Source organism: Symsagittifera roscoffensis, chromosome 10 (assembly GCF_963678635.1).
Source record: "Symsagittifera roscoffensis chromosome 10, txSymRosc1.1, whole genome shotgun sequence".
In the NCBI taxonomy this organism is placed as follows: Eukaryota; Metazoa; Xenacoelomorpha; order Acoela; family Convolutidae; genus Symsagittifera; species Symsagittifera roscoffensis.
In genome coordinates this window covers 47,266,691-47,293,106 of record NC_087071.1, presented here as the reverse complement: position 1 = coordinate 47,293,106, position 26,416 = coordinate 47,266,691, and the positions used below count along the sequence as shown (strand labels likewise).

Below are 26,416 nucleotides of genomic sequence, written 5' to 3'. Positions count from 1 at the left end.
TGCGATACTTTCGAAATGGTCCCGAAATTGCGTATGCGATCACGTATTGAACCTTGGCAATACAATATTGCAGGATCGGCTAGAAAAAAAAACAGTAATAGAACCAATCCCCCCATCTGGGATTAAATCTTTTATGGAATAACGAATGGTTTTCTATGGTTACATCTGAAAACTAAATATGTTTAGAATAGCTTAATTAGTCAACATGACCATTTTTATTGTAATCAGACATGGCTAACATAAGTTTTTTGAGTAAATATTCGCTGGTGGGGAAAGGAAAAAAGTCATTTATTAAACGGGTAATAATAAAACGGTTATATGTTCTTTTTTTCAGCCTCCCATATGAGCCAGAGTGCGAATGAATGTCCTCACTCACATCTATAGGCATTTCGCACACTGGCCACCAGTTGGACTGGTTCTCCGTGCCCACCACGAAAGTGGCCTGCACCAGACCCATAGTCAGTCCATCCGGATCAGCCGCCGGGGGATCGTACAGCTTCACTGAACCTATTCTCGCACCTGCCACAAAATCACCGGATCAATTTTTGTAACACAGAGGCGAAGCGAGCTCAGCACCACTTGCGATACAACACAAACATAAGTCGAAAAAAAAAACTAGGTGATCCAAAAAAATTTTTATGTCTCAAAACAACTAGCCGCCCAGCTGAAGCTGGAGGTACGTGTTAGAAATTGAATGAATTTGCTATACTGATGCTGCACAAAAAAAAGATTTAAAAAATTGATAAACACTAGCCAGAACACGACAAAAAAGCATCTTTATAACAAAAAAAAACTTAAAACTCGAATCAGCATAACTTTGCTAGTATTGGATTCGAAACTGCGACCTTACGATTCTGAGTCTTAAGCCCTGCCCTCTCGGCCACGAACGCTTAACAATCGGCAATTTCTAGTTACAAACAAAACAGCCCATGCTAATAAATTGCCGATGCGATGCAACAAAAGTAGCACCAAAAACAAATAGACACAATTTTGCAAGTAATAATTTGGTATATAACAAATTGAAGGCATCCACTCTAACTTTGCAAGTAAAAAATTGGAAAGCATTTATACAAATTATGTATAAATTATGCAGTATTGGATTCGAACCTGCCACCTTACGATTTGGAGTCTTAAGCCCTGGCCTCTCAGCCACGAACGCTTAACAATCGGCAAACCTTAGTTACAAACAAAACAGCTTATGCTAATAAATTGCCAATGCGATGCAACAAAGGTAGCACCAAAAACAAATAGACACAATTTTGCAAGTAATAATTTGGTATACAACAAACTGAAGGCATCCACAGTAACTTTGCATGTAAAAAATTGGAAAGCATTAATACAAATTATGTATAAATTATGCATTTCAAAAAATTGCGAGATATAACAGAGGTGGCACCATTATTTACTACTTATGTTAGAAAAGAAATAGTCGTACTATCACAATAACACTCACTGAAGTTTGCATGTGTAAAAATTTTGAGATGATCAATTTTCCTAAGAAGACAACATTTCTCTGACAAAAAAGGAGTCGCCATTTTTGCAACCAGTTCTTTCAATTGGATTTTTCATCTCAGATTTGATTGCGTAAATTTTAAGAAAATTTAAACAGTTTCTAAAAAACGGCCAAAGTTCTAAAAAACGGTCAACAGACATTTAACTTAAAACTTCAACAGTAAAAACTTTCCAAAAAAACTTTTTAGGTTTCAAATCTTTGAAACAGAATTTTTCCCGTTTAAAAAAAAACAGTTTCAGGTCAGATTCGAACCCAAGACCTTTGAAATCCCAGGCATATTCACTACCTCCAGGCTAAGTTGGCCGCGAACGCACAGGAGTTTGAACTCAATATGAGCCAAAATACAAATGATTCTGTTCAGCAAGTTGTTAACCCGGAAAAGTCTATACTCCGGTTTGACAAAAGCTTGCTAATTGCAAGCGTATATATCTTAGTATTTTCAATTTTTTCGGTTTGCAACCATTCAAAAAGCAAAAAGAAACCTTAAAAGAAACAATTTGACAATCCTATCTCCCATACATTTCTGTTGTTATTTGTCAAACAATCGACACACCCGACGAAAGCTTCACAGGACACAACAAACACGCAACATTGAAATAGATCCATCAACATGAGCAACGAAGATTGCCTGTGACTGTGCACATGCTTAAACAGATTACAATTTTTTAAATTAGAGTCGTTTTGTCTGTGCATGGTGTGTTGAGAGAATTAAACCAACGCGAAGAAAATTAGTGAATTAAGCATAATCGACAACACGTGTCTTCAAAAACGAATGAAAAGCAGAAATGAACGAGAAAAAATTGAAGATTTTTCAACTTTTTGCACAATAATTTCAAAATCTATTTTGAAATTTTTTTAAGAAGAAAGAGCTAGATTAAGCTCTTAAAACTAGGTTTTCAAAGTTTAATCAAGTTTTCTTATCCTAAATAATTATGTTTTATGCAATGAGGCGAAGCGAAGCTTCGCATCACTTGCGATACAAAAGTGCGTAACTATGATTACCAGCAAGCAAAAAGACGAAAAAACACTGAAAAAAAATTACTTGCAATATTGGAAACTTTACAAAGAGCTTTCAAAATGCTAAAAAGAAACCGAGCCTTTCTGCGGGACCTGCGCCGACAAAAATTAGCTGAAACGTTTCTGTTTCGACAAAAAACAGGCCCCGACTGAAATCGAACTTCTGGGGTTTGTGATCTCAAGCACGGGTGTTAACAATGCACTAAAGGCACAGAACAACCCTTGAATTCATTAAGAAAACAACTTTCAAAATAAAACACAGCAAGAAATACGTTTAATTTCTTGGAGCTCAATTACTTGCCGAAAACCGGAATACACTGAAATGTTTTTTAGTTCGTAAAAATGCCCAAACTTTAGGCACATTTGGTGCTGCGGTAACTAAGCCGACAAAAAAGCAGACAAACAGAGGATTTTTTGACGCCATTTTTCATGTTTCCAAATCTAGTCAGAAAAAATTTCCCCCAAAAACTCCTTTAGTGAAATCGTCATTTTGAAAAGTATTCGGAAAATCTTCTCGAAGTTTTATTATTTGTCCTGATATTGCACCTCTAATGCTTTAAGCGTCGATTCAACTTTTACTCTTTCAGCTGATAAGAAACTCAAGAATACATAAAAATATTAAGATGTTTACATCAGTTTTATTACAGCGGCCAAGCGAAGTTTCGCAACACGATCAAAACAAAGCATGCATAAGTAGCTGACTAAAATGAGACGAAAGCCGCTGATTGCAAAAAAAAAAACGAAAATGCCAAAAAACAAAATCTATCACACGGTTGATTGTTTGACTCGATTGGTTATAAAGAAAGTATATTAAGATAATAAAATGTGGTACTCGCATCGAGAAAAAATGCCAAGCAGTAAACTTTTGAGCCAAAAAATTTTCTCATACGAAAGTCTTACAAACCAGTCTCCCTCCTCATCAAAACACAAATAAAAGAGAAATTTTTCTCTCTTCAAAATAGGCAACATGAGGCCACTAAGTCGATTTAACAAAGGCTCAAACAAAAAGAGGAAAAATAAGGAAAATTTATTTAATTGAGTTAAAAATTTATAACAGAAAATGTGACGTGAGTTAGGACTGGAGTGTATAACTCATAGAGTAATTTCGGATAGGGTACACCGTCTGCTCGTCACGCTATCTTATTTTCGGCCGGATAGATTCGTGCAACTTCTTAGTCTAATACCGATCCTAATCTTACTCTTATACTATCTAGTCTCAGGTTGTTTAACTAGTCTCTGCTAGGCTCAATAGATCTAGGGTATACTGGTTTATTGCGGCTGCTGAAGTGCTCGGGAGAGTCCAACTAATTTCTAAGTTAAATTCAAATCTCTCTGGTGCTGAAATTACAAGTAACTTCAGCACTTACAAATAAGTGGGTTGTTAGTTAGATGGATCGTGATTGGTTAATATTAAATACTTTACATTGGTAAAACATTTAATTTATCCAATCATAAAATGTAGTTTAGATCAGGTTCCACCCATCCGGGTTTTACAGAGTTTTTTAGAACAGTTCTTCTGTAATTCAAGGATGGATGATGGACGTTGGTATTTGGTGAACATCATAATTTTCTTCCGCTTCTTCTTTGTTAAGGAAGTTCCAGGAAGCTGGAGTTAGAGACATAAGACGTTGTGTTCTTCTTGTGACAACGACTAAGTCTTCGCAACAAACTCAAATCTGATTTCAGAATGGTTGGCTATGTCAGGTTTTTCTGTTCTTCGTGGAGAACTTCTTTTGTGTCTGATCTAGCTTGGGAATGGCGTGGAGATTGTGCGTGGAGGGGATGCCTGGTTACTCGGATCTGTACGTATACTTGAACATCGAGGTGGTCATTGGTCTAGTTCAATGAAGTCCTTTTCTGCGAGGTCAAGTCGTACTCTAAATCCTTTGAGTTGTGGTTGTGAGCGGCATATCGATTGTAGTTGGTCATTCTCTCTCGAGTGTAGTGGGGTCGTCTTGTCTTTTGATGTTCGTCCTTGGTGTTGTATTCTGATCTATATATTGCATCATGTGATTTTACATTTTATAAAACTTTTATTAGTTTAATATTTTTTAATAATGATTTTAGTTAGTTGTTTTCACAAAAGCTTTTTGTTTTAGTTCGGTTATTTTGAAGAGTTACTCACCCTTGAGTAGCTCTTATTAAAAATAGAGGTGTGGTCACAAAGCGTGGATGTAGCGCGGTGGGTTAGGCCGGCTATAGAGCATGCTCAGGACGTCCTTCCTGGTGGGTTAGGCCAGGAGTGGGAGTATGATTTCATGCGGTTTTTGTGAGGGGTCCTGTTATGTGACAACGTTTTATGTTGGGTTTGTTGGTCTTACTTATGTCTTGTTGGTTATGTACTTTTTCCAAAAAGCAAATTGTTTGTGGTATGGGTTTGTCTTTCGACTTTTTTGTGTTTTATTATTTCTTTCTAAGACTTTGTAATAGTCTTCAAAAGAATAAATTATCCAGTTTTAAACTGGGTTAATCCGGTTTGGGTACCGTTGGTTTCCTTTTCTTAGTCATGCTGTTATTCTATGATTTGTGGTATTTAGTGAGCTGCATTGGTTAGTTTTGTTTAGTATATGATTCCTTTCCAACCGGGTTAAAGGAAAGTTTGAAACATGTTATTATATGTTAGAGTTGTTGAGTGTGAAAACTTGAAACTGAAATTCATTATTTTAAACAATTCTTCGTGGGCGAGCTGTGCGAGTGTGGATAGGATTTTTGTGCGAATGAATGAAAATATCAAAAGGTTAGTACTGCAATTGCATTTTATTAATTTACTGCATAGAATTTGGAAATTTACTGCTAGTTATGGGGGAATATTAAGATACAAATTTTCATCATAATTAGATTTACTGCTTTGGGGGAAAATATTAGAGATGAATTTACTGCATTGATATTAAATTTAGAAATTTATAAGTGTAAGAGATTAATAGAATTTTAAAATTGTTTGATGAAAATTGTGATTTTTATTGTTTCTTTTGTGGTTTTTGTAGGTGATTGTCGGATGAAAGCTAAAAATCTAATGAAAACATGAATAAAGAATGGTGAGTTTTTAATACTGTAATTAGTTAGTAATATTCATTTAATTCATACTTACCTGTTAGTCGTCGGGGAAAAAACCGTGGGGGAAGATGTCGTGAATTAGTTCTGAAGTTGTTAGTAGTTTAGCTAGAATGCGGATGATATTTTTAGTCTGAAGCAGTGGCCAAAGCAATTGAAGTGCCTTAATAGTGGTTAGTTCTTCAGTGCCTACTGCAAACTCATAAGGTGTGTTTTGGATTAAGTTATATAATTTGTGATTGAATTTAGTGTTGTGGATGAATTCTAAAATTGGGATTTCTATAGGCTGTACAAACTCGTGCGGGATAAGGAAGGGTCGGGATTCTTCGGCGTTGAAGGTCTTGGTGATGGGGCAGAAAATGTACATTTGGGTTATGGGGTCATAATTACGAAGAATACCATGGAGGTTAGTGTCTTTAATACAATATGTGAAATTTAGGAAATACGGTGAAGTGTATTTTGAATTGATGAATTGAAAACGATGGTGTGGTTGTCTAGAGGGTGTGTGGAGGTCAAAGTGATTTTGGATGAAACGATAGTAACTGTATGTATGTGTTTGTTTAGTGCGCAACATAATATCATGTGAGCAGTGCAAATCTCTTTCGTGTGGTGCAAGGAAATGAAAGGTTAGTGAAAAGATTTGGAAGCGTTCTTTAAAACTTTCGTATGCTTGTGTGTTTGTTAGTGCTTCTGAAATAATGTGATCAAACTTTCGGTCGAAGATGTTTAGTGTAAATACATATGGTGTCTTGATGAAAAATTTCTCGGTGATTTGTGGATTGGCGAAGCGATCGTCGTCTAAGAATTGATCTTGGTAAGCTCTGATGATGTTGTGATCGTAGTATTCTAGTGTATATTCATTAGCTCTAGGTGCAGTGTGTATTTTTAGTGATTTTTTATATCCAACGTAAGTAAACTGTCTAGCGGTTAGTGGTGTAGTTAGTCGATATAGCATGTCTTTGTTTCGTTCTATATCGATGGAAGTGCTGGATAAAGGTAAGCAAAGAGGGTTAGTGAAATGATAGTATGAGGTCCAAGAGAGAGTGGGCATTAAAACGTATTCATCTACAAAGTTGCGTGTTTCGTTAGTGTCGTGGGGGGTGTTTAAGGTGTATTGTGGAAATGAGGGTAAAGTGATAGCTAAAAATTCTTTAGTGTTAGTATGCTGGGGGTGGTTGATGTATTCACGGGCTGTTCCTGGTTTTGCTGGGAAAGGATGGTTGGGGAATTTTCTTTTAAAAGTGCGGTAAGCTCTATTAGTGTTTAGTGAAGATATAGTGGATGTGGATGATGGTGTTAATGATTCAGTATAATTTGAAGAGGGTGTAGGGGGATTGGATGAATCTGTAGTGGAGGAGATTTGGTTTATGGTCGGGGTGTTAAGGTGGTAGGGTTGTTGTTGGAGGGTAATAAAATTATCTAGCTCTGGGGAGATTCGGGGGGTGTCTGGAGAATGAGATGATTGGTCAGAATGGTATGAGGAGTAGGTTGGGGTAACTTGGGAAGCATAAGAGGGTGTCGGAGTGATTGGGTCAGGGTTATTGGACAATATGGGTTGAAAAGGAGGTTGAGAAAAATTAGAAGGGTTATGAAAATTATTGGATGGGGATGGTTCTGAGTCGGCAAATTCATCGGGGGTTTCAATATTCGGGTTATTTAGCTGTGAGATGGAGTATAAAACTGAAATATGTGAGTTAGTGTCGGAATTCATGCCTGATGTTACATTGCTAGATGGAAAATCGGGTGGCGGAAAAGCAAAAAGTGGTATGATTGGGATGGGAGAGGTAAGATTGGTTGGATGGGAATTTGATCGGTGTAGTGATCCAAGTTGGCGGCTCATCGTGGGCTAAAAAAATGATTATTTTGAGATTGAAAAGCGGTGGTATGGGGCTGTTCAATAATTTGTTCATAAGTATTATCATCTTGTGTTTGATGTGTCATTATATGTTGGACGGGACTTTGCGATGTATTGAGTCGAAAATTTGGATTATGTGTGATTGCTAAATTTCGAAAATTTCGTGGGACTAGGGATAGTGGATGGTTATTTGGTAGGGGTGGCAATTGTGGTGCCGTTGGCTGTGTGTCGACATTGTTATGTTCTTCGTCGTATGTATTTTGTCGTGTTGTTATTTTTGTGTTATATTCTTTTATTTGTGCGTCTAAAAGAATTTTGTTTATAGATGTGGAAAAAATTCCAAAAAATCCTGCAAAGAGTATGCGTGCTACGCTTGCTTGTCTGTTTACTTGTGTGTGTATAGCACATGTATTGTAGATTCCTTTTAAGAGTGAGAAAAGAAATCCAATAAAGTTAAACATTGCGTATAAAATAGTCAATTTTTCTAAGATGTAGTAGGGCCATCCTAGAAAATCGAGGATCTCATTTTTGAGTGTAACAAAGCTAAAAATGTTGATTGGTGATATATCTTGGGGACGGTATTTTTCGCCATTTAGATATATATAATCTTTAATGTCTTTAAAATATCCGCTATAGTCTTGTGTGTAGATATCGGCAAAACCTGCGGTTTCTGCAAGTTTGCGTAGATTTTGGTCAATTGATTGTCTTTGTATAGTGTCCATTTGTGTTAATAATTCTTGGAATTGTTGTGTTCTAATGTGATGTTGAATATCTGATTTTGAATAGATTCCTATTGATTGTAAGTCTATATTTGGGTTTCGAGCGATAGCGCGAATGCTTTCTGGTGAAAATTTTTTGAGTGATTGCATTAATGTTGGATATGGAGTGAGAAGATAATATTTATTTTCATCAGGGTTTAGTTGTACTACATTGTGGCTGTTTTCTGATCCACATGGGACTGCGGTATCCCAGAAGTAGGTTCTTCGTGAAAGTGTATCCACGAAATGTACTTTATTCTTATAAAAGATAGGGATTCTTTTATAACATCGTTTATCTTCAAAAACGTATAGTGGTGATACTTTTTTGGTACAAGTATAAAACCATAAGATGTTTCCTTCGTAGTCTAAAAAATTTGATCTATTTCCTGATAATAAGTATCCTGCGTAGGGTATTTTTAATACTGCTAGTGCAAGTGATTGTAATATTTGTGTTCGTTCCAATTCACATAGTTGGTGTAGTGTTTCTAATTCGGAGAGTGACATTTCTTGAAAAATGCGGCTAATTGTATAGTCTAGTTTTATATCCAAATGAATATCATAGTGGATATTACCGAAATATGTAGTATTCATTAGTGATAATTCTTGTAAGCGTGTGCTTCTGGTGTCATAAGGTTTTAGATGTCCACCAGGTTGTCCGTTGCTTTTTTCAAAATTAACTGGTATATAGGATGTTCCTTCGTTTAGAGGATGACCTGTGGCATATGGGTCGATTTTTACTTTTCCAGTGGTCATGTCGAATCCTTTTTCGTATTCAACTAATATTTCAGAGTATTGTGTTCTGTGAAGTGGATTCCTGTATTTACATGCAAGTTCTGTTTCTTGATATATTTGAAAACGTGTCAATTTATTTTCTATATTGTCAATGTTTCTAAAATTAGAACTTAGTTTTCGTGATGGATGGACTTGTTCATAAGGAATTGATTGTATGAAATATTTTTCGTGAAATTTTATCATACGAGCGTGTATTTTTGCTACTTGAAATGTTGTACATGTATCTTCGGGGAACCAAACAATTGTTGCTTGTGTTCTTGTTGTAGGGTCGCAATATCCTTGATCATTTTTACAAGGTAGTCGGATTCCTTGATAGATCATTGTATTATCAGATAAATCTCGTGTGAGTTGTATTTTTTCAAGTTGTATTTTCCAATCGAAAAACATTATTTCTTGGTATCCTTTATTTTTCGTGTCTGCTTTGCAGTTTGATGGGTTATTTATACCAATGTGTGGTATCCAATGTTTATCATGTAGGTCATAGGTTAATCGTCCGTGTGCGCCGTTATACGGGTATTTTTCGTCTAGTTTTATATGTCCTTGGTGTCTTTCAAGTTGTGATTGATGTACAGGGTCTGAAAAAACTTGAAAGTTAACTAACTTTCTTGCGGAGTTTTTATTTTGTGTGATGTTTAGTCTAAGTAATTCATTTTTACAATCGTCGGGATTGAGATGTAAAAGACGTTCTATATTACTTTGATAGAATGATTCATGGTCAAGTCGGTTTTTGTTGCCGTTGGAGACTTGTGAACAATGTACTTTCTTTTCGGAAAATGTCGCTGTGAATTTATAACCTGTAACTGTTGTTGCTCGGGCTTTTGAATAGAGTGTTGCTATTACATTTGTGGTTTCTATAGCTTGTGGTTCTGTTTCACATTGTGATACTTGATTTATTGCATATTTGTGTAGTGTTTTTTGTTCATTTTCTTCGCAATCGTAGTGTGTTACTAATAAATCTTGTGGTCCTGTACGGGGGGAAGGGCTTATGTTTTGATTTGATGTTACTAGAAAAAGGAGTTGGAAAAAAATTAATAAGTTTAGAATATACATGTGTATGATAATCCTGAGTATGGGTTATAAAATGTAATGTAACCAATTGTGTTTTTGGTATATCTGTCGTATTTATATATTACTTCAGTAGTTATAAATGGTGGTGGTAGTGATTGAGCTGTTATGTTAGGTGGATTTAATGGGTAGGGATGTTGAGTAATGTTGTTTAATTTAACTGTGATTTCAAACTTTAATTGTAAACTGTTTTGTTGGAGTATTTGAATATTGTGATCACGGATATCGTTGTGAATATCTTGACGATATTGTAATCTATTAAGTGCCCAGTTATGAAGGCGGTTACTTTCTTGATGTTGTCCAAATAATGGTGGAGGTGCTGTGAATGTATTCCAATCTAATCTTAAAGGGATATTTGTTAATGATTGTTCTCGGTATCTTGCGTCGAGGTTGTTTGGAAATGTCAAGTTAAAAGGTGTCGGTGAGATTTGACTAATTGATGGTGTTGATGGGAGTGATAATGTTTCGGGTAGTGATGAAGATGTTGTATCTGTAGAAATGTCTATGGGGTCATTGACTAAATTTGGTTCACCTTGTGTGAATGAATGTGTAGTCCAATATGGTAGTCGTGATGCCTGGTTTGGGGGGTTAAAGGGATTTTCACGTATTTGTTCAGATGTTGGTGTTGAACCTAAGTAATCTGAGGGTAGACTTGAAGTGCTTCGTTGGGAAAAAAGTGTAGGAGTTTCTGGTGTGATACCAGTGGTGTTTTCTGGAGTGGTTTGTGATGGTGATTGAGGTATTTCGAAATGAACTCGGGGAGTTTGAAAATTTCTATTTCGTCGAGGATGTATAATTTGTCTATTTATTTCTGTTGTGTTTTGGTTTTGACTAAGGTTTCGTATTCTACTTAGTTCTTGTGGTAGTGTTGGGTAAAGATTATATGTTGGTTCACTTAGAGGTGCTTGTCGTTGAACTGGTTCTAGTGGTTCAGATAAACGAGCGTGCCGTTCTTCAAAAGTGTATGGATTATCTTGAAAAGAAATTCGTGTAGATGTTTGAGGATTTTGAGTAGTTGAAGGTGGTGTTGGATTATCTTGGGATGATGTCGGTGAAGACTGACTTTGTGACTGTTGAGTAGCAATTTTTGATAGTTTTTTGAATTATTACTTTAGTGAGAAAATTTGTGTTTATTATAATATTCTTCCAAAAAAATAATTAGGAAAATTGTTGCTAGGGCAAATGTGATGATTGCTTTTTTTATACATTTACATATGGTCAGAATGAGGGATGATAAAAATGTTATGAAAATTACAAACAATAAAAAAATATCAGTTCTACTGGAAATTGTTCGTATCATTTAGACAAGTTGTTAAAATCGTACCTGTGGATATATTCAAGGGTTTTGGAAAGTTGGAGGAATAGTTCGAGTATAGTGTAGAAAATTAAAAAAATGTTACAAAAAATGATTAAGATTATTAGAAAAGATTCAAGTATATCAAAAAGAAATATTATAAAGGCTTCAAGTATTGAAAAAAAATGTTTAAAATTTATAAGTATTTGAGCAACTGTTTGAGAGAAGAGCATTTAAGAAATGATCTCTTGGTCGAATATTTTTTGCTGTTTGAGGCGATTTTCTAGTGTGGTCGAATTATTTATTAGTTTTTTGACAAGTGGGTTGAGTTTTGTAAAAATTTGTTGGGGGCAATTTTTATGGTGATCGGGAGGTCGTCTTTTTCTTTATTTTTGTTTGTCAAATGATCCGGGGTATGGTGAGATTTTTATACTTTAGGCTAATTAAAATCTTCATTTTGTTACTTTAGGCTAAGTTATCAAATTTGTTTTGGGGGTATTCGTGGTCTGAGTTGGGGAAATATTGTTGATCTTTGGGTTATTTGATAAGGGAGGGGTACGGTATTATGGTGATATTTATTTTAGCTGTCAAGTTGGAGTGGTTTGCTTATTTTTGACCTGGAGGTTGTAAAGTTACAGTTAGAGATGTGCCTGGAGTTCTAGATTATTCGTCTAATTGATCTTAGTTTAAGTTAGAGAAAGTGGCGGATTGGATGAATCCTATTGGTCTATTTTGAACTAGAATTATTGCGTACTTGTGAGCATGTTATTTTGAAAAATTGAAATGAAAAATGTTACGGAGGTTTCAAGATTGTGAAGTATAAACTCTTAAAATTACTTTTTAAATTCTACTTTCTTTATTATTTTAGATTGGGGGATGAACATTTTGTAGTTTTTACGTGGTTGATTTCGGAGTCTTGTTGTTTTTCTATGTTCTGATTTGTCTATTTCTTCTTGGGGTATTATTTGTTCTGTCATTTTTCTATTTTTTTTTGCTTTTGGGATTCTTTATGGTCTAGATTTTTTGTAGTGTTTTTGGTAGCGGTTGGGTTTGTGTTTTGATTTTCGGTGGGGTTATCATTTTGTTCTGTATTTTTCAGATGTGGTTCGTTTTGAACTATTTTTAATCCTGTGAAGGAATATAATTGGGTTAATTCGCGGAGTGCGTATTCTTTTGGGTAGTAAGGTAATAGGTTGTTTCGGTGCTGAACGATTTCTTTTTTATTGGAGTCGGTAATTTTATATGTGACATCAGTGGGTCTTGCAATTATTTGGTAGGGTCCTTTTCGGAGGGGTTGTAATTTTTTAGAAATTCCTTTTTGAGTATTAAAATTAGGTATGAGAACAAATGTTCCAATTTTTAAATCGGAAGCTGGTGTAAAACGTGAATTGATTTGTTCATTTATGTTTTGTCTTTGTAATAACTTTTTCGTTATTTTTTGGTAAATTTCATTGTGTTTCTTATCTCTATTTAAAATCCATTCGGTGTGTGTACCGGAGGCTAATTTAAGAATTTGTGGGTGATGAAAATGATCTTCATCGTGTGTATGTAAAGGTAGGTTATAACAAATTGAGTCTTTATTTGGTTGACAATAACCTTGTGCGTTTTTATGGGAATTTGCTGTAAACATTATTGGTTTGCGTGGCTTTTGGTTAAAAACCATTTCATATGGTGACATTCCTAGTGTTGTCGTAATTTGTGAGTTATATGCTAAGGGAAATAATTTTACATCTGCTGACCATTCGGTATATTTTGTATCATTTCCGTTGATGATACATCTAAGATATTCTTGTAGTGAACGGTTCATACCTTCGACTAAGCCGTTTGTCCAAGGTGCATGAGATGTACGTGGTTTGTGTTTAATGTTGTATAAATGACATAGTGTTATTATTTCATTATTTATGAATTCTGTACCATTGTCTGTGACTAAAATTTCTGGTAGTCCAAATTTTGCTATCCAGTGTTCATAAAGTGTTGTATATGCGTAATAAGCATTACAATGTGGTACTGGGTTAAGTGCTACATAGTGTGTGAATGCGTCAACAATTACCATAATGTAGGAGTTTCCTTCTGATGAGGGTGAAATTGGGCCTTTAGTATCAAATGAGATACGGTGATTAAAGTACAAACTCTGTCCTTTAAAATCTTGTTTTTGTGCTATTTGTTTTTGATTTGGGTAAGGTTTATTTAGTTGACATACTATACAGTCATTGCATAGTACTTTTATCCAGATTGGTGCATTTGGGAAGTAAAAATTTTGTATAAAATTTGAATATGTTTTTTCTGATCCAGAGTGTCCTTTAATATTTTGTGTATGTGAAATATTAAAAGCTATAAGAATCATACTTAAAGGGAGACATGGAACTGTAGATTCATTTAGGTTATACTCTAAAAGGTCTGTATTTTCGTTAATTGTTGTGTTGTTAAATTTGCGAAAGTATCGGAGGAGTGTTTTGTTTCCTAGAATGGTTGAATCTGCTTTGATAGGTTTAGTTTTATATTTGTGCCATGATTTTAGTTGTCTAATTATCGGGTCAAGATTTTGATATTGTTTTAGTGTTGAAATTGTAATCGTTTCTGTTGGAGGGAGAAAAATGTTTTCAATTTCGAATTTAGATAAGGGTATTGTATCTAATGGGTCATGAAGATCAAAAACTTGATTTATTGTGTATTTCGAATCGGTTGTTGGTGGTCCTGATAAATTTATTTTATCAGTTAAATTTTCTTTTTCTATTAGTGGAAAATGGTCTTTTTTAGTTTGGTGTTGTTTTGTTCGTTTTTGTTGGGTGTTATTTTTTATCCATTGAGAATATGGGATTGGTTTGAAAGTTGATGTTCCAAGTAGGTCAACTTCATAATGATTATTTTGACAATCTAAATAAAGTGGGAAATGTTGTAAATTATTTATTTGTGATTGTTCAATATCAGTTTTAACTGCATATTTGCATTCTAATCGGGGTGATGTTTCGTTTTCTGCAAGGTAGAATTTTATGTTTTTGGGTATTTCAACTGTTGTTTTTCGTGTAAGTAATTCAGGTGGTGTATTTCGACTTAAGGTGTCTGGTAATGCAAGATTTTTTCCTGCAGTCCAAACTATATGTAAGTTTGGGAATTTCATTAGAATTAATTGAAATCTGTAAACTCGGTGGTTTGGGTTAGACTTCTGTGTGAAAAGAAAAATGATTGGTTTGTGGTCTGTGAATAAAACTGTGGGATGTTGTGATCCAAGTATCAGAAATTCATATTCTGTCAGTGTATATATTATGGCTGTACATTCTCTCATTAGAGTTGAGAGTCGTAGCTCTGCTTGAGTGAATAATCGGGAATTTGCTGATATCAGGTTCATTTTATTTGTACCATTATGTGATTGTAATAGTGCTGCGCCGATGCCAAAGTTCGAAGCATCGCACATTGCATAAAATGGTTGATCAGGGTCTGGAATTGTGTTTGAAAGTTGTTCAGTTAAAAGTTTCTTTATTTCTTCGAATCGTGCTTGATGTTCTGTATTCCATTCAAAATTATTTTGTTGTCTAAGGATGTTGTAAAATGGTCGTAGATATAATTGCATTTTATAAACATATTTACTTAAAAAGTTTAACATTCCAAGGAATTCTTGGATTTTCTTTTTATTTGTTGGTGGTTGAAGTTTTTGAATAGCGTCAATGCGTGATTTCAATGGAGTGATTGTTTTTCTTTCTATATTATGTCCTAAGAATTTAACTCTTGTCAAAAAGAAGTGTGATTTATCGGGGGCGGCCTTCAGATTTTCGTTCTGAAGTATTTGGTGATATTTTTCTAAAACATTGAACATTTCGTCTTTTGTTTGTGATTGCATAAAAACATCGTCTAGATAGGTGATTGCGTTTTTCTTAAGTATTAGTGGTCTAAAAATTTTGCTCATAAAAGCTGAAAATGCTGCTGGTCCTATGGATATTCCATAGAATAAGCGGTTAAATTCATATTGTTGGTTTCCGATAACAAATTGTGTTAAACGTCGTGATTGTTCATCTAGTGGCATTTGATTGTATGCACTATTCATGTCGGCGGTTGTGAAGTATTTGCCATTTATTTTTGTTAAAATAACTTGTATTGGTTCGATGGGCCAATTACATTTTGATTCATCTATGAGTGAATTGAGGTATCTAGCGTCGAGAACGATTTTTAATGATTCTCCTTTAGCTAGAATGATAACGGGGTTGATGAATGTGTTGCCTTTTGGTTGTTCTTCTTTATTAACTGGTGATATAATATTATACTGTTCTAAAATATCGAGTAATCTGTTTACTTTATCATGTAAGTGAATTGGTACTTTACTTGCTCTCTGTTTTTTGAAAACTGCGTCTGGTTTTAATGGGAGATGTAGTGATGAACTGATTTTGCCAACATCGAATTTTGATGTTGCATAGACTGATGAATATTTAATTAGCTGTTTGGCTAACTTTTCGAATTCGTCTTGTGTTATTTGTGAATGTTGGAAATTAAACATTGTTAAAAATTTCTGTTGGTCTTCTGTGTAGTTACTTATGTTGAATGTAGGTTTGAAATATGGAGTTTTTGTGAAATAATCCGTATTTCTGTTTTCGTTACTTATTATATTATTTATAGATAATTCTTCATTAAGAATTGTAGATTGGCAAATATCTAGTAATTGGAGTATATTATTTACGCGATAGGCTTTTTCGTGTATTGGTGATATTGTAGCGTTGGTTTCACAATATCCTAAAAGTCCTAAAGGTAATGTTACTTGGTAAGGTGTGTTGTTATAAACATGTAAGGAAATAATATCTGAATTCGAATTTTTTAAATATTTTATTGAAGAGATTGTGATTTTGAAAAATTTATGAATAGGTTTGAATTCAAAATCTGACATATAAAATTTTTGTTTGTTTTGTTCTTTATCATATTGGTGAACTTGTTTGATTGAAAAATTATAGATGTTTCCTGATAGTGGTTTCAGGTGTTTTCTTTGTTGGTTAAATATCGGATAAAATTTTGAAAAAAATGGTGGTTGTTTATTTAATCTTTGAAAAAATGTTAAGGATGTTTCTTTTGTTTTTGTATATTTATCTTTGATTAATATTTTACTATTTAGGATGTTAATTGTTGGTATATACTTCGAAATAAATGGTATTCCAATGATATTATATTTAATATCAGTGATATGGAATATTTGTTTAAATGGCTTATTTAGAATTTTACTTTGCTCCATTGTTCTGGTAGGGAGGAGAAATAATTGGATTTTTCCGTAGTTTATCAATGTTGATCCTTGTGCTGTTGCTAGCTTACTGGAGGTTTCAAGAGGTGTTAGCTTTGGGTGTAAAGTTTTTATTTCATTCCATGTGGGAATGTTTATTATGTTTGATTCTGCTCCTGAATCAATTAAAAAATCGATTTCAAGGTCTGGTGGTTGAAATTCTTTGTTTCTTGGGCTTTCTAAGAGAAATGGTATTGTCCAGATTTTTTCTTTGGGTTGTTCTTTTTGTATATTTTGGTAGATGTGGTTTGTATTCAAGCATTTTGTTTTGACATTTTGATTGGGTTGTTCTGTAGTATTTTTTGCATTTGTTTCTTGCGTTGTTGGTGTGGAATTTATGGGTGTAGTGTAATAATTTTGAAGAAATTCTGATTGATTTTCATATATGTGTGATGGAAAGGGTTGTTCATATATGACAGATTCATAGTCATTTTCGACTTTTATCATATTGATAGAACGAGTGTTTTCAGTATCACTTTCTGAATCTGATGATGTACAGTTTATTTGATTGAGTTGTAACGTATCAGTTACTGTGTCATCAATACCTGGAGGGTCTGATGTTGTTTCTGGGTTAGATTGTACTTGATTGATTTGTCTTTGATGTTTAGGTGTACTACTTCTGTGGCGATTATTAGAGTTATTATAGTTATTATTATTCCGGTGTGGTGATTGGGAATAATTTCTATAACGATTATTATAACTTGGGTGTCGATTTTGTGAATTATTTCGCGATCTGTTTTGGTAATTATTGTTTGGTCTGTTATAGTTCGATCTATTATATGAGTTATTCCTTGATCGATTGTTCGGATAATTCTGGTTTCGGTTGTTTGAATAACTTCTATTTCGATTATAGGAGTAGTTTCTATTCCTATTGTATGATGAATTTCGTGATTGATTGTTTGGATAGTAATTATTTCTTGATTGGGAATTAGATCTAGAAACAAATCGTTGTGTATTTGAATTTGATCTGGAGTAGTTATTTCGACTATTTGGTCTATTGTAGTGATTTTGTGATGAATTATACGTGTTTCTTCGTTCTGGTGATCTTCCTCTATAACTTGAGTTATATGGGGATTGATTTCTTGTATAATTTGTATTGTTCGGGAGTGGTTTTCCTGAACTGTTGTTGCTGTGAACTGTTTTGTTCGGTAAATTTTGATCTTTTTTCATGTATTGATAGAATGATTTATTTGGTTCTTTGTATTTTTGAGGTTTATTTTGACTATCTTGCTGTTTTTGTCTACATTCGGAAATACTATGTCCGTATCGTCGGCAATAATTACACCATTTTTTGAAAGATGGTTTGCCTTTAAAGTTTGGGTTCTTTTCGTAAATATTGAGTATTTCAGTGATTTTTTCAACGAGGTCTGTCTCTGATTCCTGTATATTATTAATATTAGTGGGAGTCGTTTCAATTTTGTTAACGTATTGTAATTTCAGATTTTCCGTTTCTTCTAGTTTCATCGTGATTTCTGCTTGTTCTAGTTTGTCTACTAGTTTTCTAAAATCTAAATCGGGTTCTCGAATTGAAGAAGGATGGGATGCTCTCTTTTTTATTGCTATTTTCCTTAATTGTGGTGTTAAGGTCATCATTAAGATTTCTGTCATCTTTGTGTTTTTATAGTCATGTGTATTTAATGAATATGCTTTTCGAACTAGTGTTTCGATTCGTACTGCTATTTGCTTGATGGTTTCGTTTGGTAATCTGCGAATTTCATTACATAAAACTCTTTGTTGTTGTTTGTTTCTTTCGGAGTCAAACATTTTTGAAAATTCTTGTGTAAATCTTTTCCAGTTTGATTTTATTTCTAGAGGTAGTACTGAAAACCATTTTTGGGCTGCGCCATCTAAGGTTGTTTGTATTAACGCTGTGCGTCGATGTATCCAATTTTGATGTAGTGGCGTATTAATTGGTTCAGGTCCAATGTTTAAAATCAAGTTTGCTGTTACTGCATTTAAATAATCTTCTACAGAGTATTCGGGGTCTGTTCCTGTGAAAACCATTAAAGGTTTGTTTGATGTTATTGATGATCCACCCATTAGGTATGGATTCATTGTCATTTGTAATGATTCTGCTGCATTTGGCATTTGAGAAAAATTCGAAAGTTGGTTTCTTGTTATTTCATGTTGTTGGAGATAATATGGGAGTGGTATCTCATTTTGCATTTGTGATGCTTGATACGAGTGTGCAGTCATTGGATTTTGTTGTTGAATTGGTTGAAAAGATTGTGTATTAATTAGATTTTGTTGTTGAATTGGTTGTTGATGTTGTGCATCTATTGGTTGTGGAGAAAAATTTCTATGATTTGTACGTGTTCTCTGTATTCCTTGTCTACGATATTCTTGAGTATTTGGTGCAAATATATCTGGTTGTAAGAAATCATCATCTGAGGATAAATAATCCATTTGATAAGATGTTTGTTTGTTTTTATTTTGTTGAAAAAATGGGTAATTTTCACTGCGATCCTGTGGAGGATTTGGTTGAAAATTTTTGGAATTATATTGGGCCGTTGGGTTATCCCAGTTTCGAGGTTTTGTATATTGATTAAAATTCCTTTGTGGTTGATAATTTGTTTTTGACGGATGTGTATAATTATAATTATGGTCTGCAAAGTTGTTTCTAGTGAATGTTTTGCGTGTTTTTGATGGTATTGTCATGGGTCTATATGTTTGGTAATCCATATGTGAATATTTTGGAGCAACCGAAGGTTTAACGGTTGATTGTAAGGTTACTTGTGTTTGTGAAAGATTTGTATTTCTTGGTGTTGTTAAATTCGGGCGTATTGGTGAAATACTTTGTTGTGTAGTTGTTGTGTGTACAATTTCTTCATTTATGAAGTGTGATGGTGTCTGTATATCTTGTTGAGTAAGATTCCTAGTTCCATTGAGGTTTTCGTTGTGTATGACTGTAGAGTTTAAACTATTATTTTGTGTATCGGGTAAAAATGTATTATAGTTTAATGGTGTTGCATCAATTGTTAATGGTATTACTCTTACATAATCTCTTATGTAAGATATTGTACCTATTGCTTGACTTGAAATTGATTGTGGAAAGCTTATAAATGCGGGATGAGACCATTCGGGGTCCCAAACATAATCTGATTGTTCTGTGATAGCGGTATCATCGTTTGAATTTTGGGGTCTAAAATTTTTTCTTGCTTGTGCAATTAAATCAATATTGTGTGTGAAATAATCTATTATGAACCATGCCAAAATTTTTTGTAAATCGTGTTTGGTATGTTGTGAAACGTCATCTTTCGTGAAATTTTCTTTAATGATGTTTAAATAACTAGAGAGTAGTGTGATTTCATGTCGTACTCTTAAATGTTTAGATGTTTCTGTCGGTGAGACATTTGTTAATGGGAGTTCATTTTCTAATATCGAAATATAACTATATATTATTGCGAAAACTTCATTGGTGAAAATGGAGTTTGCTCTTTGTGAGTTATGGTATTGGATGCTTTTTATATATTCTGAAAAAACTTTTGAAAATTCTAAATCAAGATCGTCTGTTTGAATAGTATATGTTCTATTATTATGGTTTGGGGAAGTGAATTCTATAGAGTAGATTCCATACTGTTGTGTTATGTTGCATATATCTTTTAGATAGTGATCTATGATTTGTCTTTTGATTTTTACATCGGGGAACTCTGTTTTACATGGACTGATTCCGGGTTCAAATAAATTTACGAGTAAATTTTGACAAAATATGTGTTGTCCTCTATCAGTATCTGCATCTACTATAAAAGGAAAGATTTCATCATCATCTGGAGTTTCGTCACCTGGGGTGTGTGTTGAACTCATTTTTCCGTTCGATGACTGTTAATATGTAATTATTAATGTGTCGAATTGGTTGATTCCAATTGTATAAATGTACTGGTTTGTGTTTGTACTGTTTTTTTATTCTTCTTTTTCCTCTTTGTGATGAATTTGAAGTTGTTTCTGAGTCAGAAAAATATATTTGATCGTGAAGTGGGCAATTTTTATCTATTGATTCTTTTAGTTTGTAAAGTTCGTCTAAACTGTTGGTTTCTGATTCTGAAAATGCGTTTCGATTTTTTGAAAATCTTTTTCGTGTTATTTGTCTTTGTTTAGTTATTATTTTCCTCTTTAGTGTTTGTCGTTTTGTGCGAATGTATCCAACTGTTTGTGTATGAGGTGTGATTACAAGATCGTATTTTTTGTTATCTATTTCACAATTGTGTAAAACGATTGTTTGTTTATTTCCTAGGTTTTTAAATGACATAAGGTTTAGGATGACGGATGCAAAAAGTTGTTAAGTGAATTCTAATTACTTAAACTGTTAGTCCTTACGATTTTTTGGTTAGCTTAACCTGGGTCTATTTGTTCAGGGTTGGAGAGAAAAGTATATCGATTCCGAAGAATGATTTTTACTTTCTCGTGACTAGTATAAGCTAAGGTGTTAACTTACTTAATCTTACTTAGGGGTAGTGATTGTGTTCAAGGGTTGGAGAATAGTAAATCGATCCACAAGGTTCAGGTATAATTAGAACGCGAGTAGTTCGTTAGATACTATTTTAAACTTACTAAGTCTAAGATTTATCCTGGGTCTGGTAAGAGGGGGGGGTCAAGTGAAGGATGAATAACCGAAGTTCTTCACTATTTATCCTAATTTGAATGATTAGTTTTGTTTAAAAATTTCTATTAGTCCTGGGTTTTTAGAGAAGGTTGGATAGTGAATCGACGTTTGAGGTCGTTAGACACTAATTAAGTGGGTGGGGGAGAACAAAGTTGTTCTGTTTGATCCAAGGATAAGCCTTGATGATCAAGTTTGAAATTTAATTAAGTAGAAAATGATTTAAGATCCAAGGATAAGCCTTGATGATCTGATTTTGAATTAAGTGACTTTAAGTTTTAATAAAGTTTTAAATTTGTGTAAAGGAAAGAGTCAGTGTTTTATGATGTTAGTGAGTTGATGATTGCTGTTATGTTTTAGGTGATGAAGCTGGAACAACAGGATGATTTATGATTACTAACCATTTATTGTCATGCTACTAATTTTTATTTTCCAATAAATATTTTTCAAACATGTTTTGTATAATACTGCAGAGTTTTAGGAAAACGATCTAAGATCTTTTTATCAATCGTTATTGTATAATATTAATTTTGTTTAGCGCCTGAAATGATTTTGAAGAGTAACTTCAAGGTTTTATGTTTGCAAATGGAAATCTAAATTCATTGCAAGTAGTATTCGAAATATAAAAGTTTGTTCTGGCTTTTGCCGAACTATCATATAACTATACGGCAAGTTTCTACTTTGTCGTATGTCGTCTTTGGTTCGAGGTCTTCTTCCAATTCCGGGTAGTTCTGTTATGGTTCGGAATATTGGCTCTGATCTATTGAGTCGGAGAGACATTTCAATTAAATTATTGTCGTATAACATTTTGTAAATGTTTTTGTCTAATTTCTAATCTAATTTTTGTTAATTCTAATCTAGTAAGGTCTTGTTCGAGACTTATGGTCGCACCAGATGAGTTAGGACTGGAGTGTATAACTCATAGAGTAATTTCGGATAGGGTACACCGTCTGCTCGTCACGCTATCTTATTTTCGGCCGGATAGATTCGTGCAACTTCTTAGTCTAATACCGATCCTAATCTTACTCTTATACTATCTAGTCTCAGGTTGTTTAACTAGTCTCTGCTAGGCTCAATAGATCTAGGGTATACTGGTTTATTGCGGCTGCTGAAGTGCTCGGGAGAGTCCAACTAATTTCTAAGTTAAATTCAAATCTCTCTGGTGCTGAAATTACAAGTAACTTCAGCACTTACAAATAAGTGGGTTGTTAGTTAGATGGATCGTGATTGGTTAATATTAAATACTTTACATTGGTAAAACATTTAATTTATCCAATCATAAAATGTAGTTTAGATCAGGTTCCAGACGGATGTTTAAAATGCAGAATATATATAAAATGCTGTTTAAAATGTCCAAATTTGTCTGTTGCAGTAACTATGTTGCTAACAGGGGCGTATAAAAGATGAGTTTACATGAGTCTTTTGAACAAAGTTATTTACGGGAAAAAACGTCTAGTACCCTGTTGTTAAACCCATGCTAATTTTGTTCCGACCGATTAAGAAAAGTGGATTTTCATTATCTTCTTACTTGTTTCCTCCAAAATTTAGGTATCACAAAAAAATCATTAAAAAAAGAGCGTGTAGCATTTAAGTCGTTACAGTAGGTAGCGATTGATTAAAAATAAAAAAGAGCTTCCTTTTAATTTATTTATAGTTTTACTTCGAGCGAGTATAGCGAGCTAGTGCAGCATATAAAAAGCTATATAAAATAAGCCGTTTTTGAAGTTGCATTTGCAAAACGGGATTCGAACGCATGTCCCTCGTGTTGAGAGACATGTGCCTAACCCACTTGGCCAGTGGTCGCGGAATCTTCAGAGCTCTTGCGCAGGAACTACGTGCAATTTTTATTCTAATATAGCCAGATACGCTCCAAGTGGGTACTTATCGTACCTTTTGCCTACCCTATCCATTTTAACAACTTAGATCTATGTTATGATCCCAGAAACAAGGCAAAATTTCGTATTTTTTCTGCAGAATTAACCCGACAACAATAGACAGACAATATTCTACATTAGCCGAAAATTTCCGGTTCGCAAAAAACAGGTCTCGACTGGAATCGAACACTTGGGATTTGTCGTCTCAATCACGGGTGTTACAGCAACTTGGAAAAGAGCTGAACCTTCAAAAACAAGTCGGGCTACAAAAACTAAGCCGACAAAATAAGCAGACAACGATAGTCCGAAAAAGCACAAACTCTAGTTTATAAAAAAAACGTTCCCGGCCGGATTCAAACCACAATACTTTGCCGTCTCAAGCAATTGTGTTGGCTCTACGCTATATGCGCCAGATGGTGGATTGAGTTTGAATTTATAGTTACCAAGCGGTAACAAAGCCGAAAATGACTAAGCAGAAACCCAAAAAAAATTAACAAAGAAAAGATTTCAAGTCCCAATTCCCCTGAGAAGATACGCATGCAAAAAAAAATTCACCCTCAAACTACGCAATAAATGGCCACTAAGTCGATATAAAATAAATCGAAACCTATTGCACCAAAATTTTAGATAAGACCGGATATTTAAAAAATGCTCAAAATATGTTTGTTGCAACAGAAAGGCCCAGTAGATGATTGAGTCCAGGAGATGATTCCTATACACCAACTTCTGTACGGGAAAAGTTTATTACGCGATTGCAATACTCTTGCTTTGAGCAAGGGTAATCAAAATGTGTGCAAATGTAAAACCTTACCTTTCGAGTAATAAATTCTTCTACAGTTTATAAGCAAAATTGGAGATCGGAAACATTGGACAGCTGCTTACATTCATTCGTATACAAAGGAATCATTTACACCTTTTAACAAAAAAAGACTGGTATAGACTGGTATGAGATACTTTGTCCAGTCACCAAAAAAACAATAATAAACAAGAACAATGATAGTTTTTTCAAATTATTGTCTTTTTTTAGGCGTGGTGTAATTAAAGGAGCTGAAAAACTGGGGATTAGGCATATTCGACAGCCATACTAAAATACGCAAATATAAAAACAATTTTTGTAGACAAATTACTAGAAAAAACAAAAGGATAAATTTTTTAAAATCTTCGAAAAAATATTCACGTTTTTTTTTGCAGTTTTTTTGAATTATTGAAACTTTTGCATCAAAATGGCATTAAAATACTCAAAGTAAACTAACGTTATCCAAGTAAAACTAAGTTTTTACGTTTTAAATTAAGCGTTGTTAGCTTTAAGCCATTGAAAGATTGCTCGCTCGCTTTATTCGCTCGACACAAGACGAAAAATCAAAACATCAAACCGGTTTGTCTCAACACCGGGAAAACTTTTTCAAAAATTTTTTATAAGGTTCAAATCACGACTGTAAGGACTTTAATATGACGTACCACATAACCCTGTCCGATCATTATTTGTGGTACCTGATTTTGCGTGGAAAACAAAAAAAAACACCTGAAAACAAAGTTCCTCCCCATTTTCAATGGTCGGAACAAAAATAAACAATAAGTAATGACATAGTGTTTATAAGCTACTAAAGACCAGCTCAAATTCTACACATTCATTCACATTAGAAACACATTTTTTTACAAACCTGTCATATCTTGTGAGGATATATTCGAAATCCAGGTAGACAATAAGACTACTACAAAGATGGGAAGATAAGAGGTAACACTTGAGATATAAAACTGAGACATTTCAGAGTCGCAGAAGTGTAAAGAATAATGAAGCAAAATTAAAAACTAAGTAAATTACACCAGATTACCAATGAAAGAGCTAACACGTACAGATCTTCTTAACTATTTTTAAACACGAAAATGAAAACCAGCATATCACATGGCGTGATCAACTTTCATTGCTGGCTAAAGTCGGTTACAATTGTCCACTGCTGTGATTTTCTTACCAATTAATTAAATTAACGCAAATCAGCTATGAACAGTCACAATAAAACATGTTTAAATCATTTCGAATATGAGCTTTTCCGGTACCCTTTCAATATTTTAAGCAACTTTTCGCTTAAACCAAATTATAGTGATCAAAATAAACAAGACAATGGTCATTTTTGAAAGTCTGTAATAAGTAATCAACACCTCAGTTCCACCGAATAAAATATAGAGTAACACTAGGTAGCAGGAACAGAATCCAAATCTGAGATGGCCTTTTTAGCTTTCTTCAATTCATCGTTAACCGTCAACAATTCCCTCACACGCGCAAACTTTGTCCGATCTTTCCTCAGCACAAACACTATATCTTCAATTGCAACTCTATTACCCGGTCTCGAACTCACGTCTTGTGATTTGTTCAGCAAATCAACTACAAATTTGATCACAAGTTGTTCGACTAACTCAACACTTTCTATATAAGGCGTTTTACTATCTCCCAAACCATACATTAAACTTCTTATTTCCTTTCCGAACATCCCTTGGTACTGGTTTGTGGACGCTACTTGTTTGTATCCACTAGTTCCAGGAGCTCCAGGGTTCCCAGTGACCAAGTCCTGCGATGATCCCGGGAGTCCGATTACTGGTACTGGATTCGAAAGTGTCATTGGTATTGGGATTGGTTTAAGTTTCAGTGGAAAACCAGCTCCAGACACTGGAGTCAATGATGAAACATTGTTCGACAAAGAGATGCCTGATTGCATAACCGAGGAATTAGATGATATAACTGCTCCACTAGATGACGCAATCGATAAATTTGGTGATGCAACAGATACATTTGGTGGCATATTTCTACTTGGAACCACAATTGATGATATGATGTTATTTCCTTGGGCGTTCGAAACCGAGATTAGATTTCTAGATGTTGCACCTGGTGTTGAAATGATTTGGAATGTCGTTTGAGGCTTAATGTTGGCTGCTGAACTTAATGAAGAGGTGGCATATTTCGGCTGTACTTCAACAATGTCATCGTCAGAATCCATGTTTTCAATCTGAAAAAAAAGAAAAAACTAAGCTTTTAAACCATTGAAGATAAAAAAAACTTCAAAGTTTTTGAAAATTTAATCAATGGCTTTGGTTAAAGTCTCATGACAAGTTTTTTACATCGGTACTTTATTGTATTACTTGCTTTGGACGTTAATGATCTGAAGCTGTCGCAATGTAACCCATGCATGAAGTGTACCCGGGTTGACATCCACACAAAAAATGCTTATCATACAACTCCATACAAAAAAGGTTTAACAAACAATTCCATGCAAGCATTCAAGGGAGAAAATGCCTATCATACAATTTCAAAATTGATACTACCCATTTTTTTCCATAATTTTTCCAGTTTATA

The 26,416-nt window shown here is 34.1% G+C and overlaps 1 protein-coding gene across 3 annotated transcripts in view; it reads right to left on the bottom strand.

Annotated features, from left to right (window-relative positions):
* Positions 1 to 26,065, bottom strand: part of LOC134855671 (uncharacterized) — a 32,065-nt gene extending 6,000 nt beyond the window's left edge. The window contains exons 1-2 of one of the 3 annotated variants that reach the window (XM_063872242.1): positions 24,732 to 25,250; positions 377 to 519 (exon numbers count right to left, since the gene is read on the bottom strand). In XM_063872242.1, coding sequence (XP_063728312.1) covers positions 377 to 519; positions 24,732 to 24,834 — 246 coding nt within the window. In that variant the 5' untranslated portion in view covers positions 24,835 to 25,250. Of the gene's footprint in view, positions 1 to 376; positions 520 to 24,731 lie in introns of those variants that run through there. The other 2 variants (XR_010164530.1, XR_010164531.1) reach the window with 2 other exon arrangements.
* Positions 26,066 to 26,416: the final 351 nt, after the last annotated feature.